The 17,475-nt window shown below is 39.5% G+C and overlaps 1 protein-coding gene across 1 annotated transcript; it reads left to right on the top strand.

Annotated features, from left to right (window-relative positions):
- Positions 1-12,692: 12,692 nt before the first annotated feature.
- KBTBD7 (kelch repeat and BTB domain containing 7) lies at positions 12,693-15,599 on the top strand. Its single transcript, XM_004376619.3, has one exon. The coding sequence runs from the start codon at positions 13,465-13,467 to the stop codon at positions 15,502-15,504; it is 2,040 nt and encodes a 679-aa protein (XP_004376676.1). The 5' UTR covers positions 12,693-13,464; the 3' UTR covers positions 15,505-15,599.
- Positions 15,600-17,475: the final 1,876 nt, after the last annotated feature.

Consider the following 17,475-nt stretch of genomic DNA (forward strand, 5'->3'; position numbering starts at 1 on the left):
ACTGAGACTGGAGGAACTCCGGAAAGCATGGCCCCTGGGTTCTCTATCAGCCCAGAACTAAAACAATTTCCAAGGCCAACTCTTCAGACAGGGATTGGACTGGACTGTGGGACATAAATTGATACTCGTGAGAAGTAGCTCAAGTAGATAAAAGACTAAATGGGCAGCTTCTGTCCAGAGGTGAGATGGGAAGGCAGAGAGGGTCAGGAGCTGGTTGAATGGACATGGGGAATTGGGTGAAAAGGAGGAGTGTGCTGTCACAGTATGGGGAGAGCAATTAGGGTCACATAACTATGTATAAATTTTTGTATGGGAAAAAAGAAAGAACCACCTTTCCCCATATGAGTTAGAGAAGACTCACAGATTCCCCCTTGTTTACCTGTGAGGAGGTCTTTGCCTCATAAAGGATTAGCTGAATTGCTTGTCCTGGCCAGTCAATCTGAACAAAATGCTTGATAACTAAACTTCGGTTAGGCTTCTCTCCTTCCCCAGGCCCCCGAACAGCCCACCCTCAGCCTGAGCCAACATGCTATCCCTGCTTAAGGACCCCACCTGAGAATAGGCTGGCCACAATGTAAAATATTCCCATCTACTATCATATCACGCTGCTGTTTCATCCCACTTCCCCACACCTGGTCCTTTTGCCTAATTTTGAGATGCTTGCTGATCTCATGGTCAGAGGGTTCTCCCAGTTGCAATAGTCTCTTTCTCCCTGCCCTCTGCAGTAATCCTTTTGAATATAGTCTCTCCTTACTAAATCGGGAATCCCTGGTGGCATAGTGGTTGTCTTAGTTATCTAGTGCTGCTTAACAGAAATACCACAAATGGATGGTTTTAACAAAGAGAAGTTTATTTCCTTACAGTAAAGCAGGCTAAAAGTCCAAATTCAGTGTGTCAGCTCCAGGGGAAGGTTTTCTTTGTTGGCCTTCTCATCAATGTTCCCCCGGGCTAGGAGCTTCTCGGCTAAGGAACCCTGGGTCCAAAGGACACGCTCTGCTCCTGGTACTGCTTTGTCAGTGGTATGAGGTCCCTCTGTCTCTCTGGTCACTTCTCTCTTTCAGATCTCAAGAGATTGCCTCAGGACACAATCCAATCTTGTAGATTGTGTCCTGCCTCACTAACAACTACCACCCATCCTCCCTCATTAACATCATAGAGGCAGGATTTACAACATACAGGAAAATCACACAATACTGGGAATCATGGCCCAGCCAAACTGATACACACATTTTTTAGGGGACGTAATTCAATCCATGACAGTGGTTAAGAGTTTGGCTGCTAACCAAAAGGTCAGCAGTTTGAATCCACCAGTAGCTCCTTGGAAACCCTGTGGCACAATTCTACTCTGCCTTATCGGGTCACTATGAGTCAGAATCAACTTGATGGCAACAAGTTTTACTAAATCAAGATTTGTTTTTTATTTCATAGATGGTTGTTGGTCCATTTAAAAGTTAGTTACAGGCCTCATGAAAGTTTACTCCAAAATATTTCAGCGTGCATCTCCTAAGAATAAGGACATTCACCTAGAACATCATAATTCCCTTATTGTACCTAATAAAATTTGCAATTACATAATATTAAAAGGCTATTTCATATTAAAATTTCTTCAGTTGTTCCCAAAATACCTTTTTTAACTGTTGTTTGTTTTGTCCAATCCAAGACCAGTCAAGATTCACACATTGCATTTGGTTGTCTCTTCAGTTTCCAGATTAGCTCCCTACCTTTTTTCCCATGTGACATCGACTTTTTAAAGAGTCCAGCAAAGTTGTTTTGTAGAATGGCCTACATTCTGGATTTGTCTGGCTGCTGCCTCTTGGTATTGGTAACTTTCATCCATTCCTTCAGTGTGCTATAAACTAAAGTTAAATCTAAAGATTAATTAAATTTAGGTTAAACATTTGGCAAGACTATTTCATAGGTGACGCTGTACACTTTGTATTGTATCGCATCTGGAAACACATCAGGAAATCCCATTACTAATGATATTACGTTTGATCACTAACATAACTGCATTGTAATGGTACATTTTCTCCTCACTAATTAGTATGTAATCTGTGGGATAATTTTATGCCTCAATGTGATAGGTAGCTTCTGAGATGACCCCAATCATTCCTGTTCCTGGCATTAATGCACTTGTGTAATCTCCCCTTGAATGTGCACTTGACTTACTCCCTTCCAGCTAATAGAATATAGAAGTGGTGGGATGTTACTTCTGATATTAGGTTATGAAAAGACTGTGGCTTCTGGCTCCATCTCTTTTCTCTTCTTGGAGACCATTTTCACTGGGAGAGAGAAGCAAGCTAGATGTTGTGAGTAGCCCTATGGAATGGCCAGCATAGTGTGATAAAACTGAGGCCTTTGGTCCAACAGCCCTTTCTAGGTACTGAAGCCTACCAACAACCTCATGACTGACTTTGGAAGTCAATCAGCCCTAGTCATGTCTTAAGAAAACTGCAGCCCTCGGCAACAGCTTAACTGTGATTGTAGGAAAGACCTTGAACAAAACAGGCACCCAGCTAAGCTGCTCCCAGATGCCTGACCCTCGTGTGAATTAATGTTGTTTTTAGCTGCCAAATGTTGAGGCAATTTGTTACACAGTAATATGTAATTAACCCACCCAGTGACCTTTTATTTCATGGATTTAGCATCCATTAATGAATCTTACTTTCCCTGAATCATCTGTTACATGGGGATTACAAAATGGTGATGTTCTAATTCTTTGCTTCTTTCTATATTTATTAGCTGGTGTTCTGTAAAAAAAGCTTTCCTTTGTTTTTCCTCCCACTTTCTCAGAGTTGAGAGATAATTTAATCCTGTTTGAAACAATACCATTATTATTTCCCTAGGGATAGGCATTGCCCTAAAGAATAATTAATGTCTATGGAGAATCTGATTTAATTCAAGAGAACTTTGAATTTAATAGGAAATTAAAATGTAAAAGTTACAAACACAGAAACTATGATTGTTGTTTCCAGGCATTGTGCATAACAGAAACATTATCCCAGGAAATATGAATATTAAACATTGTGTGAAACAGAGCATTAAGTAAGAAATCACGTCATTTAAAAAATTTCACTTTTTTTTTCCTCAAAAGAACACTAAATACTTAAACCCAAAAACATGGTTCCTGCAAAACAGAATTAATTTAAGAAAGTGAAAAATTGTAAGAGAGAAAGCAAGAGAAAGGGGCATTAGTTTATCATTCATTCACTTAATGATCAGAATTAACATTCTATACATGCCAAGGAAGGGAAAAGTCTAACAGGGAGAGGACAAAAGAGAAAGTGCTCAGTAGAACTGGATGGTGCTTGGCAACTATTACTGAAAATTCTGATCAAAGGACCTACAGAAGCATCTTGATCAAAAGGGGGAAAATACAGAATAGAATTTAAAATTTTCATGAAATCCAGGCTTTCTGGAGCCATTGAGGCTGGATTAACCCCCTAAAACTATTGCACTGAGATAATATTTAACCTTAAACCTTAAACCAAAAATAACCCCTGAAGTCATCTTTAAATCAGGGATTAGAACTAGGTTCTTTGGTTCAAAATCCTGCTGAGAATTTGCATTTCTAACAAATTCCCTGCCGATAATTTGCATTTCTAACAAGTTCCCAGGAAGTTATTCGTAAGAATCTCTTGGGGATCTTGTTAAAATACAGATTCTGATTCAGTATATCTGGGGTGGAAATGCAAATTCTCAGCAGGAAACTTGTTAGAAATGCAAATTCTCAGCAGGGGATTGAACCACAACAAACCAAACAATAGTTTAATTAGTAAAGAATATTTGCCTTGAGCAATGTGCTCTTTTAAAGAACTATCTATATGGGATCAAACTGACAACAGCAACTCCTAAGATCAGACACTAAGCTTAGGGGGCAGTGAGTATGTTAATGGGGGAGGAACAATTTGGAAAAGGAGGGTGAGAATGGTTGCACAACTTGAAGAACGTAGTCAATGTCACTGAATTGTACATATAGAAATTGTTGAACTGGTGTATGTTTTGCTGTGTATATTTCTAACAACAATAAAATTTAAAAAAAAGGAAAATTCTTTTAAAATGAAGCACCCCTTAAGGTATCCAGATACCCTCTTACCACTGCCCAGTGGTAGTAACCATGGAGGCATTTGCCCTTGCCTCTTCCACCAGCTTTGGCTTTTCTTTAAAGCACATAGTTTATTTGAAGAGAAGAAAAAAAAGAAGTCAAAACAAATAGGGAGCTATAAAACTACAAAAATCTAGGACAATGTTTTTCATAAATTTCAGTATACAGAAAAATCACTTGGAGATCATATTATAATGCAAATTTTGATCGAGGAGGTCTGGAGCCTGTGATTCTACATTTCTAATGAGCTCCCAGGTGATGATGGATACTGCTAGTCCACAAACAACACTCAGAGTATAAGGATCTAAGGGATCTATTATTCAATTAATGAATAAGGTCAGTTGTTACACACTTTATTTTCATACAAAAGATTCAATTAAATTCATTATCCCACTTCATTCACCTAGATCTATTAGCCTCCCAAGCTACAAAGATAAACTTGACGTCGTTTAACTGTTAGTAGGAAATTTTGGGAAATGAACATATAAGCCAAAGATATATCAGGGTTATTGTAAAAATTCCGCAAGCCAAAGTTTATTGCTTCGTGTGCACAACACATTTAGAATATAAAAAATAAACTTTATTTCAAAAATATACTTTAGAAGTATTTTTAAATTAAATTTGAAATTGAGTCGGGACGTAAGATCAACAAACTACTATTCACAATCAATAAAAAATTAAAGTGAATTATATTCAAAAGTATATGATAGATTTGAAGTAAGTGAAACCAAAAAACCAAACTTACTACCTATGAGTCTATTCTGATTCATAGCCACCCTATAGGACTGAGTAGAACTGCCCCATAGGATTTCCAAGGCTGTAAATCTTTACAGAAGCCAACTGCTACATCTCTCCCGCACAGCAGATGGTGGGTTTGAACTGCTGACCTTTCAGTTAGCAGCTGAGCACTCAACCACTGAGCCACCAGCGTTCCTTGAAATAGGTTACCTGCCTCTATATATTCCATCAATTCTTGGAGGCTTGTTTTTCACCAGTGCCTTCAGTGCAGCTTGGACTTCTTCCTTCAGTACTGTTATGGATTGAATTGTGTCCCCCCAAAATGTGTGTCAACTTGCTAGTCCATGAGTCTCAGTATTGCGTGATTGTCCACCATTTTGTCATCTGATGTGATTTTTCCCAAGTGTTGTAAATCCTACCTCTATGAAGTTAATGAGACAGGATTAAAGGCAATTATGTTAATGAGGCAGGACTCAATCTGCAAGATTAGATTTTATCTTGAGTCAATCTCCTTTGAGATATAAAAGAGAGAAGTGAGCAGAGAGACATGGGGACCTCATACCACCAAGAAAGTAGTGCCAGGAGCAGAGCACATCCTTCGGATCTGGGGTCCCTATGCTGAGAAGCTCCTAGACCAGGGGAAGATAGATGACAAGTACCTTCCCCCGGAGCTGACAGAGAAAGCCTTCCCCTGGAGCTGGCACCCTGAATTTCAACTTCTAACCTCCTAGACTGGGAGAGAATAAACTCCTGTTTGTTAAAGCCATGTACGTGTGATATTTCTGTTATAGCAGCAGTAGCTAACTAAGACAAGTGTCATTAGTTCTTGATCATATGGTACCTCCTGAAATGGTTGAACATTGACCAGTTCTTTTTGGTACAGTGACTGTGTGTATTCCTTCCATCTTCTTTTGATGCTTTCTGTGTTGTTCAGTTTTTTCCCATAGAATCCTTCAGTATTGCAACTTGAAGCTTGAAGTATTTCATCAGTTCTTTCAGCTTGAGAAATGCCGAGCATGTTCTTCCTTTTTGGTTTTCTAACTCCAGGTCTTTGCACATTTCATTATATTTTACTTTGTCTTCGAGAGCCTCCGTTTGAAATCCTCTGTTCAGCCCTTTTACTTCATCATTTCTTCCTTTCACTTTAGCTACTTTACATTCAAGAGCATGTTTCAGAGTCTCTTCTGACATCCATTTTGTTCTCTTTTTTTCTGTCTTTCTAATGACCTTTTGCTTTCTTCATGTATGATGTCTTTGATGTCATCCCACAACTCACCTGTTCTATAGTCATTAGTGTTTAATGCGTCAAATCTATTCTTGAAATAATCTCTAAATTCCGGTGGGATATACTCAAGGTCATATTTTGGCTCCTGTGGACTTGTTTTAATTTTCTTCAGCTTCTACTTGAAATTGCATATGAGCGATTGATGGTCTGTTCCACAGTCGACCCCTGGCCTTATTCTGACTGATGATATTGAACGTCTCCATCGTCTGTTTCCACAGATGTAGTCACTTTGATTTCTGTGTATTCCAGCTGGCAAGGTCCCCATGTATAGTCGCCATTTATATTGCTGAAAAATGGTATTTCCAATGAGTAAGTCATTGGTCTTACAAAATAGAAATGTTTGAACAAATGAATGCAATGCTGGAAGCGCTCACTCGTCTGTCCCAAGAAATTTAAAGATAACTACCTGGCTAGCCAACTGGAAGAAATCCATATACATTCCTATTCCAAGGAAATGTGATCCAATAGAATGTGAAAATTATTGAACAATATCATTAATATCACATACAAAGTATAATCATGCCGAAGATAATTCAGAAATGGTTGCAACAGTACATCAGCAGGAAACTGCCAGAAATTCAAGCTGACTCAGAAGAGGATGTGGAAGAAGGGATATCACTGCTGATGTCAGATGGATCTTGGCTGAAAGCAGAGAATACCAGAAAGATGTTTACCTGTGTTTTATTGACTATGCAAAGTCATTTGACTGTATGAATCATAACAAATTATGGATAACATTGCGAAGAATGGGAATTCCAGAACACTAAATTGTGCTCATGGGGAACCTGTACTTAGACCAGGAGGCAGTTGTTTGAACAGAACAAGGGAATACTGCGTGGTTTACAATCAGGAAATGTGTGTGTCAGGGTTGTATCCTTTCACCATAACTATATGCTCTCTGGGAAACCCTGGTGGTGTAGTGGTTAAGAGCTACAGCTGCTAAACAAAAGGTCAGCCGTTTGAATCCACCAGGCACTCCTTGGAAACTCTATGGTGCAGTTCTACTCTGTCCTGTAGGGTCACTATGAGTCAGAATCGACTCGATGGCTATGGGTTTGTTTATATGCTCTGTATGCCGAGCAAAAAATTCGAGAAGCTGGACTGTGTGAAGAAGAACGCTATCAGGACTGGAGAAAGAAACTTAACAACCCTCAATATGCAGATGACACAACCTTGCTTGCTGAAAGTGAAGAGGACTTGAAGCACATATTGATGAAGATCAAAGACTACAACCTTAAGTATGGATTATAACTTAACATAAAGAGAACAAAAATCCTCACAACTGGACCAAAAGGCAACATCATGATGAACGGAGAAAATATTGAAGTTATCAAGGATTTCATTGTATTTGGATTGATAATCAATGCCCATGGAAGCAGCAGTCAAGAAATCAAATGATGTATTGCGTTGGGCAAATCTGCTGCATAAGACCTCTTAAACGTGTTAAAATGCAAAGATGTCACCTTGAGGACTAAGGTGTGCCTGAGCCAAGCATGGTATCGTCAACTGCCTCATGTGCATATGAAAGCTGGACAATGAATAAGGAAAACCAAAGAAGAATTAATGCCTTTGAATTATGGTGTTGGCAAAGAATACTGACTATACGACGGACTGCCAAAAGATCAAACAAATCTGTCTTAAAAGAAGTACAACCAGAATGCTCCTTAGAAGCAAGGATGGCGAGACTTCATTTCACATACTTGACATGTTATCAGGAGGGACCAGTCCCTAGAGAAGGACATCATACTTGGTAAAGCAGAGGGTCAGTGAAAAAGAGGAAGACCCTCAAGAAGATGGATTGACACAGTGTCTGCAACAAATGGGCTCAAACATAGCAATGATTATGAAGATGGTGCAGGACTGGAAGAGTTTAGTTCTGTCGTACGTGGGGTCACTATCAGTCGGAACTGACTGGACGGCTCCTAACAACAACGATAGCCACTGAATAATGCCCCGTCACTAGGGGCAGCCACTTACTAGCCATTTTCCAGTAGAAGGAGAGAGGACCCTTAAAAATTTTTGTGGCAGCCAGTGACTAAAGTCAGTGTGAAGTCTGCTTGAATATAGAAAAAAAGGAGTTAACAGCTTCTACACTCTATTTGAATATCAAACCAAACCAAACCCATTGTCGTCAAGTCAATTCCAACTCTTAGCGGCCCTATTGGACAGAGTATAGAACTGCCCCAGAGGGTTTCCAAGGAGCAGCTGGTGGATTTGAACTGCTGACCTTTTGGACAGCAGCTGAACTCTTAACTACTGCACCACCAGGGCTCCATTTGAATATCAGATTATTTTAAAAAATTAGTAGTATTAAATTAATAGTATTAAAAAAATACTATTCTTAGCATTTGTCACTTGCGTGACTTTTTTGGAGATCCTTCCCATTTTAGGGCTTTCAAATGTAGTTCAGCTCTTACTTCTATGAGGCAGTTAGCTAGTATATACTTTAGTCAGGCACTAGTGTCAATACGCAAGTTCTGAGTAAGAGTTTACTACCTTCCTTCAAACATAAATTAATCCTATTCTCCTACACATATGTTTCCATTAGTCTTCATTTACTCCCATCCTGTCAATGACAGGAAACACCCTTCTTTATCATTCATGTCTACCTTTTCTGCATTGAAGAGTACCTTATACATATATCCTTGTTCAAACCAACCTGGGTTCAAGATTGGTCTTTTTTTGGTGTCTTTTCCAGAAGGCTAAGCATCTGAAACATGGGCAGCCTTGAATATATTTTCTATGATATACATAAAATCAACAGGCTCCTTCTCACCTTGTGTCTCCTTTTCCAGTGTTCTCATCCTCCTTTTAAAGATGGAAATCCTAACTCAAAAGAAGTAAGGGGGAGGGCTGCAAGTTGGTGGATGTATTTAAGGTAAGGTTCCACAGGGACATGTTTGACAAGAGTCAAAAGAGAAGGCCCCAGCTGAAGTCAGGTAGGAAAGACATATTTAGTCACAAGTATTCAGGTCTAGTTTCGATGTTGATTGCTCCAAACCAATGGATTCACATATATCCGTTAGTGCATCATCAAATAAGCAAGGTTTCATCAAATGAATTTAGAATATTGTAACACTTTCCTATTTAAACCCATATATTGATTATTTGGTGTTTTTTTTCAGGTATGTTCTCAAAGTATGAAAATAAGATTTTTGATCACTGTCAGTGTCATCTACCATAGAACACTGAAGGAGGAAAAATTTTACTGTACTTTTAGTAAGGTTGTTATGCAGTAGGTATCAATGTCTGCAGAAACAATGACATACATCAGTATATATAACCCTTTTAATATATAATCTACCACTTTAATACCTCTATCTGTGGTATAGGATTTAATGTACACTATTCATAGGTCTGGGGAGCTATTAAGGACTGCAGATAATCAAACAGGCTATTCAATTTAGATGGGATTTTTGTGGACTAGATTACATACAGCCCTTGCTCCAAAATCTATTAGTACAGAATCACACATTCTCCCTATTCCTGGATCAGAGTTTTATTTCTGCGTGCAGAAAGAAAGAAAAGGGAACCAAATAGATATTTAGAGTTTAAAATTTGAGAGGTGGAGGGTAAGAGCTAAGCCAAAATATTCAAATATGCTAGACAACAGTTCAGTGAGTAAGGCTTCACAGCCGTATTTGGTGGCTTCACAGGTAATAGAGTGGGGTAGTATATACAGTGGATTATGATTGTATGTGTAATCGTAATAATGGAAACCATTTGCTAAGCACTTATTGTGTGCCAGGCACTCTCTAAGCAATTTTCATTTATTATTTCATTTAACCCAGTGGCATCATTAGTGGACTGTGGGGGGTGCAGACCTCACCAGGTGACACTGTCAGAGGGGGTGACACCAAAATGACTGTCTAGAAAATTTTTGTGCAGTGTTTCAGCAGAAATTTATTATTTTTTATAAAAATATCTCTACAGTTAGTTATAACAACAAAAACATTTTTTTGTAAGCCCAGTTTACATGTATCAATATACCTACAAGGCTAAAACTCTATGCTACTTTACTTTTTGAACCTTCTAATACGTTCAGGTCAGGGTTGTCGTTATTACCCAATTACAATGATGCTTCAGATCACCTGGTTTTTGCCTACATGCGCTACAAGCACGTGCTGTTGTTTTCGTTGCTGCTGCTGTTTTTAATAGTTGCTGATTTTGTCAGTTTTTCTGGTGTTTTAGCTATGATATTGTGGTAATTAGCATGGGGGGTGACACCATGAGTTACTGCACTGGATGACACCAACCCTAGTGACACCCTAGTGACACCCTAGTGACACCACTGTTTAATCAAGGAATTACTATTATTTGCTTTATGAAGAACAATGTTGGTGATAAACTCCTAATCACCCTAACAATATATATTAGAAAAGATTAAACAAAAGTAAAATATACACTAACAAAAATTCTCCCCAAATTGATGCTGTATACATTTTTCTAAATGGAGATATGTTTTACATTAAATAAATGTAGAGATCTTAAGTGTACACCTCAAAGAGTTTGGCAAATTGTGTACACCCATGTAACCACCAGCCCAATCAAGAAGAGAATATTTCCAGGATCCCTGAAAGTTTCCTCATGTTCCTTTCCAGTCAGCCCAGCAACCTAGCACCCTCATCCCCCAACAGTGGTAGCCTTTATTATGATTTTTGTTCACCATAGCTTATTTTCCTTTTTCTGGAACTTCACATAAATAGTTGTACAATATGTACTCTAGTGTATCTGGTTTCTTTTGCTCATAATAATATTTTTGAGACTCATCCACATTATTGTGTGGATCAAAGACTGTTTCCTTTTTATTTCTGAGTAGTATTACACTAAGGATGCCTGGTGACATAGTGGTTAAGTGCTAGCCAAAAGGTCAGTGATTCGAATCCACCAGTCACTCCACCAGAGAATGATTTGACAGTCTCCAAGATTTACAGCCTTGGAAACCCTATGGGGGCAGTTCTAGCCTGTCCTATAGGGTCATTATGTGTCGGAATTGACTCAACAGCAGTGGGTTTGGTTTTTGTTTTGTTTTAGTATTACACTATTTGAATATACTATAATTTGTTTATTCATTCTCTTGTTGATGGACATTTTGTTTCCAGTTTTTGGCAATTACGAATAAAGCTGCTATGAACATTCTTGTGCATGTCTCTTTGTAGACATACGTTTTTATTTCCCTTGGGGAAATGCCTAGAAGAGTTCAACATTAAAGAAATGACCACTTTTCTAAGGTAGATGTACCAATTTGTATTCCCATTATCAATATATGAGAGTTCCAATGGCTCCATATCCTTACCAGTATTTAGCATTGTTGATCTTTTTAAGTTTAGCCATTCTAGTGGGTGTGCAGTGTGATTTTAATTTACATTTACCTGATGATGAATGACATTAAACAGATTTTCATGTTTTTTGGCCATCAGGTCTATATATGGCAAATATTAGTTCCCAATCTATGGCATACCTTTTTATTTTATTTTCACTGTCTTTTGATGAGCAGAAGTTTTTTAATTTGTTGAAATTCATTTTATCAATTCTTTTCTTTTACAATTAGTGCATTTTTGTGTCCTAAGGGAAATCTTTGCTTATCCCAAGGTCACAGAGAAAGTCTCCTATGTGTTCTTTCAGAAGCTGTATAGTTTTTGCTTTTCTATTTACTATTAATTAATTTTTATGTATGGTGTAATATTGAGGTCAAAGGCTAATTTTTTTTTTTAATATTCTGCTGCAGTTGTTCCAGCACCATTTGTTGAAAAGATTTTCTATCCCCCATTGAATTGCACTGGTGCCAATGTTGTGTTGCTAAAATTTAAAATACTTCAGTTCCTAGGTTGCACTAGCCACACATCAGGTACTCAAGAGCTACATGTGGCTTATGGCTACCTTACTGGTATAAATATAAAATACTTATAAATGTTAATATATAAATATACATAATACATATTTAGAAAATATTTCCATCATCGCAGAAAGTTCAATGGGACAGTACTGTTCTAGACCTTAGGGCACAGTGTCTACTAATATTTTGGATTCTGTGAAAGGTAATCTAAGCCAAATAACACAGTAAGGGGAGATATAAAGAAGTTAACAATCAACGACTGAGCACTATTTATGTTGATGATTTAACTAACAATATTGATCAGTGCATGTATAAAACACAATTGTAAAGCATAGACTGTACTATATTAACTCAAAGAATGTTAGGGCATGTAGGAATGACGAGCTCTAAGGTACAAGATCTGTTTGCTGAAATATTTGTATTTAAAACTCTAAAACTGCATAATAAATACAATTCCAGAATCTTCAGCTGATTTGTGGCATAGCAGTGAAAGAAGCTGTATAAGGCAGTTTAGAAACATTCATATTAAGAGTTTAGTGAAAATACCGTTACTCTCCAAGAGATAAAATGTTGATCTGATGAGACTAAATCAGGTAATTATGCCTGATTTGCATATTTGAGGTCACCCATGAATGCTGTTTTATAGGACCTCCACTTAGTCTCAAGAACATCTAAAAGGCCCTGCAGATATTGTGTAATATTTAAACCATTGTCATACCCTTCTGAACTATCCAAGAGATGCGATATTTAAAACTGGAAGGGATCTTTTTCCAGAAATATGCAAGCTTTTTTCCTAAAAACTCATAATTTCAAATGAGTGGGTGCTGATAAACACTCTATTATTCTACTTATCAAATGTTGATTGAAGCGTCCTATGCACTATGCAAATTGTCTCATTTGAGCCTCATACAACCATATGAAATATCATTATGTCCATCTTACGAAGAGTAAAAAATTCTGTGGAGATTAGTACGGGGCTTCTAATACGATCTGCAAGGTCAATATTCTTAACCAAAAAATCGAGGAAAATTGCCGCTAATTCTGACAGCTAAACCAGTCTAACTCCTACAAACATCGCGATATTACTCAAACTACTACTCCCAACATGCAAAGCGGCTCTTGTCCGTCAGGCTCTTCCCTTGGGTGTGAAGGGACCTAGCATGCCTCGGGGCGCGAGGGGCACCCTGGGAGCGGTAGTTCTCCTGGGTGTCTATTGGCGTTGCCAGCGCGGCAGTGGCGGCTCCTCCGGCTCTAGCCAGCCGGTCCTGTGAGGGCGTGCTGAGGTGGCGAAAGGGCGCAGAACTGAAAGAGGGTGAGTCAGGCACTGTCTGAGCGATAAACTGAGGCAGCCCCGCAGTGTAGCGCTGACTTAACTAAGCGCGGCCCGTGCTGCAGTCTATACAGGGGCCCGGCGAATAGCGTCAGCGAGACGAGGGTGAGGAGGAGCCAGAGCCCGGTGGCTGCAATCGTTCTCGCCCTCAGTGCGCCGCCATCTCCACCATGCAGTCCCGGGAGGAAGCTCCGCGTTCTCGCCGCCTCGCCAGCCCACGCGGCGGGAGACGGCCCAAGAGGATTTCCAAGCCCTCGGTTTCGGCCTTTTTCACGGGCCCAGAGGAGCTGAAGGACTCGGCCCATTCAGCAGCCCTGTTGGCGCAACTCAAGTCTTTCTACGACGCGCGGCTGCTATGCGACGTGACCATCGAGGTGGTGACACCTGGTAGCGGGCCTGGCACGGGTCGCCTTTTCTCCTGCAACCGCAACGTCTTGGCTGCCGCGTGCCCTTACTTCAAGAGCATGTTCACGGGTGGCATGTACGAGAGCCAGCAGGCGAGTGTGACCATGCACGATGTGGACGCCGAGTCCTTCGAGGTGTTGGTTGACTACTGCTACACGGGTCGCGTGTCGCTGAGCGAGGCCAACGTGCAGCGCCTCTATGCGGCCTCTGACATGCTACAGCTCGAGTATGTGCGGGAAGCCTGCGCCTCCTTCTTAGCCCGTCGCCTCGACCTGACCAACTGCACCGCCATCCTCAAGTTCGCAGACGCCTTCGACCATCACAAGCTGCGGTCTCAGGCCCAGTCCTTTATAGCTCACAACTTCAAGCAGCTCAGTCGAATGGGTTCAAATCGGGAGGAGACTCTGGCAGATCTGACCCTGGCCCAGCTGCTGGCTGTCCTGCGCTTGGATAGTCTGGACATAGACAGCGAGCGGACTGTGTGCCACGTGGCCATGCAGTGGCTGGAGGCTGCTCCGAAAGAGCGGGGTCCCAGCGCGGCAGAAGTCTTCAAGTGTGTCCGTTGGGCACACTTCACTGAAAAGGATCAGGACTACCTGGAAGGGCTGCTGACCAAGCCCATTGTGAAGAAGCACTGCCTGGACGTTATTGAAGGGGCCCTACAAATGCGCTATGGCGATGTGATGTACAAGACTCTGGTGCCAAAGCCAAACAGCAGCACCAGCTCTATTGTATCTTCAGCAGAAAATCCACCCCAGAGGATGGGTATGTGTGCCAAGGAGATGGTGATCTTCTTTGGACACCCCAGAGATCCTTTTCTCTGCTATGACCCATACTCCGGGGACATTTACACAATGCCTTCACCTTTGACCAGCCTGGCTCACACTAAGACCATCACCTCCTCAGCTGTCTGTGTCTCTCCAGACCATGACATCTATCTTGCTGCCCAGCCCAGGAAAGACCTCTGGGTATATAAACCAGCCCAGAATAGCTGGCAGCAACTTGCAGACCGCTTGCTGTGTCGTGAGGGCATGGATGTGGCATACCTCAATGGCTACATTTACATTTTGGGTGGACGAGATCCTGTTACTGGTGTTAAATTGAAGGAAGTGGAATGCTATAGTGTTCAGAGAAACCAGTGGGCACTGGTGGCTCCTGTACCCCATTCCTTCTATTCCTTTGAATTAATAGTGGTTCAGAACTATCTTTATGCTGTAAATAGTAAACGCATGCTCTGCTATGATCCTAGCCACAATATGTGGCTGAACTGTGCTTCTCTTAAACGCAGTGACTTTCAGGAAGCCTGTGTCTTCAATGATGAGATCTACTGTATCTGTGACATCCCAGTCATGAAGGTCTACAACCCAGCCAGGGGAGAATGGAGGCGTATTAGTAATATTCCCTTGGACTCAGAGACCCACAACTATCAGATTGTCAATCATGGCCAGAAGTTGCTGCTGATCACCTCGACCACCCCACAGTGGAAAAAGAACAGGGTGACTGTGTATGAATACGACACCAGAGAAGACCAGTGGATTAATATAGGTACCATGTTAGGCCTCTTGCAGTTTGACTCTGGCTTTATTTGCCTCTGTGCTCGTGTTTATCCTTCCTGCCTTGAACCTGGTCAGAGTTTCATCACTGAGGAGGATGATGCACGGAGTGAGTCCAGTACTGAATGGGACTTAGATGGATTTAGTGAACTGGACTCTGAGTCAGGAAGTTCAAGTTCTTTTTCTGATGATGAAGTCTGGGTGCAGGTAGCACCTCAGCGAAATGCACAGGAACAGCAGGGTTCATTGTAAATAGTTTCAAACATTAAGGCATTTCTACTGCTATGGAATGTATCTTAAAAGGATATTTCTTTTTCCTAAAAAAAAAAAAAAAAATTGAGTAAGACCACAGCTTTGGGTTAGAAAGGGTAATGTTTTGAAATACTAATCTAAAGTTACAAAATTTGAACAGTTCATGAAATCAGCCTATTTAATAATTTACCATGCTAAAAGTCCAAAATTAAAATAGTAAAGTTCTATGAAAAAACAACTATATAATCAATTAAAATGCTTGGTGGTTTTTTTCATTGTTCAAGTACCAATGGATTATTTTGATTAATTAGTATGTTTATAATTTAATTATCCTAGTTTATTAATTTTAAAATTCTGTTTAGTGGTACAAGCAATGCAACTTTTTATTTGAATTTTTATAATAGAAAACTGATGGGACTATGAATTGCTAGGTAGGGTTTTGAAGGTGTATATTTTCCTTCACAATAATGAAAGTAGTAGATTTCCAAAATTTTAAACTAGTTGGTTTTTTAAAAATGTATATTTAAGTTAAACATAATTTGTTAAGTTTTAGGTTGGTTCTCTTCCCCTCTGCAAAGAAAAAAATAAGTGGATATATGCATTAAGACTATTGAATAGTGATTTCATTTTTATCTCATGGAAAATAAAAAAATAATCAGGAAATTTCAGTTTTAATTTGGAATATGAAATGTGTATTTACTAAATATGATCGATTTTCTATCTTGAAAAAAAAATTCTGATACTGTCACCAAACATTTAAAAACCCTTCTAAACCAAAAAGAGAACAAGTTTTATAAGTTCATACTTTTGATCTATACCTGATACCTGCTTTATTGAATCAGAGTAATGATCCTTTTTTCATTGGACATACTGGGTAATGTAAATTTTTATCAAGTGGTCACTCCTTGACTTAAAAACTTTGCTTTCCTAAAATATTTTGACTGTATAGTCTTGGTGCTCGTCTTAGAGGACTCCTGAGCAGAAAGTGATTTGTTCTTTACTGTTTTTGTGAGGTAATACGGGGTTTTGAAAATATGTATAAGCTAAAAACAGTATTTTATTGAGATCAGTAGTCATTGTGTCTATCAACTATGAAATCAAGTGCCAGCAAAAAACTTTAAAACTTTAAGCTGTGTATAGCATTGAAATATTCTGTCAGTTTTGTAAGTCACTGTAAATGTTCTTAATTATCAGCTTTAAGGTATTTTTGTATTGAAAGTTGACAGTTAAAGAACATCAGTGAATGATGGCATTTGGGGCCAATTGTGAAACTATGTTTCCTTTAAAATATTTCCCTAAGAAGTGGTATACATAGTTATTTTATTATGGCATTTGTATCTGTTCTGTGTTTTTCTGTGAATCATGCTCCAGTCTTTTTTTGTTTTCTTGGGGTGGGTGGAGGGTAGGTCACCATAATGTAAGGGAAAGTCCAGAAATAGAGACTGAATCACACAAAACTGACATTGTTAGATACAGGAGAATATAGGTGCTTAATCTTTTGAAGGCTTGTTAATACATATGGTTGGGCTGATACATATACATGATAAATAGCCAGATGCTTATAGTGTATTAATTTTTCTATTCCCATTTAGAATGATCTTCCTGAATCGTTTTTTTCGATAACACGCTAATCCCTCTTCTATGTTTATTCTCTAGTGACAGAATGCTATCATTTCTTTCACCCTGGCAGAGTACAGAGGAGTGTGCTCTGGTGTGGGGAACTGAATTTTTTAATGAATTGTCACAGGATGAAAAAAAGAGAGAGGGAGGGAGAAAAGGATAAAGAAAAATAATGTTTTCTTAGCCATTTTGATTGGCCGTTAGAAGAGTCTACAGGACATTCCTGTTTAACATTATTTTTAGTGAAATGAGATGCATGCCCTATCGATGTGTTCCTTCAAAAGGGCAAACATGCTTTAGTGGCCTAAACCAAAATTTTGTCCCATTTGATACCAGGGATGTTATAAGCAC

This window comes from Trichechus manatus, unplaced genomic scaffold, assembly GCF_000243295.1.
Source record: "Trichechus manatus latirostris isolate Lorelei unplaced genomic scaffold, TriManLat1.0 scaffold00044, whole genome shotgun sequence".
In the NCBI taxonomy this organism is placed as follows: Eukaryota; Metazoa; Chordata; class Mammalia; order Sirenia; family Trichechidae; genus Trichechus; species Trichechus manatus.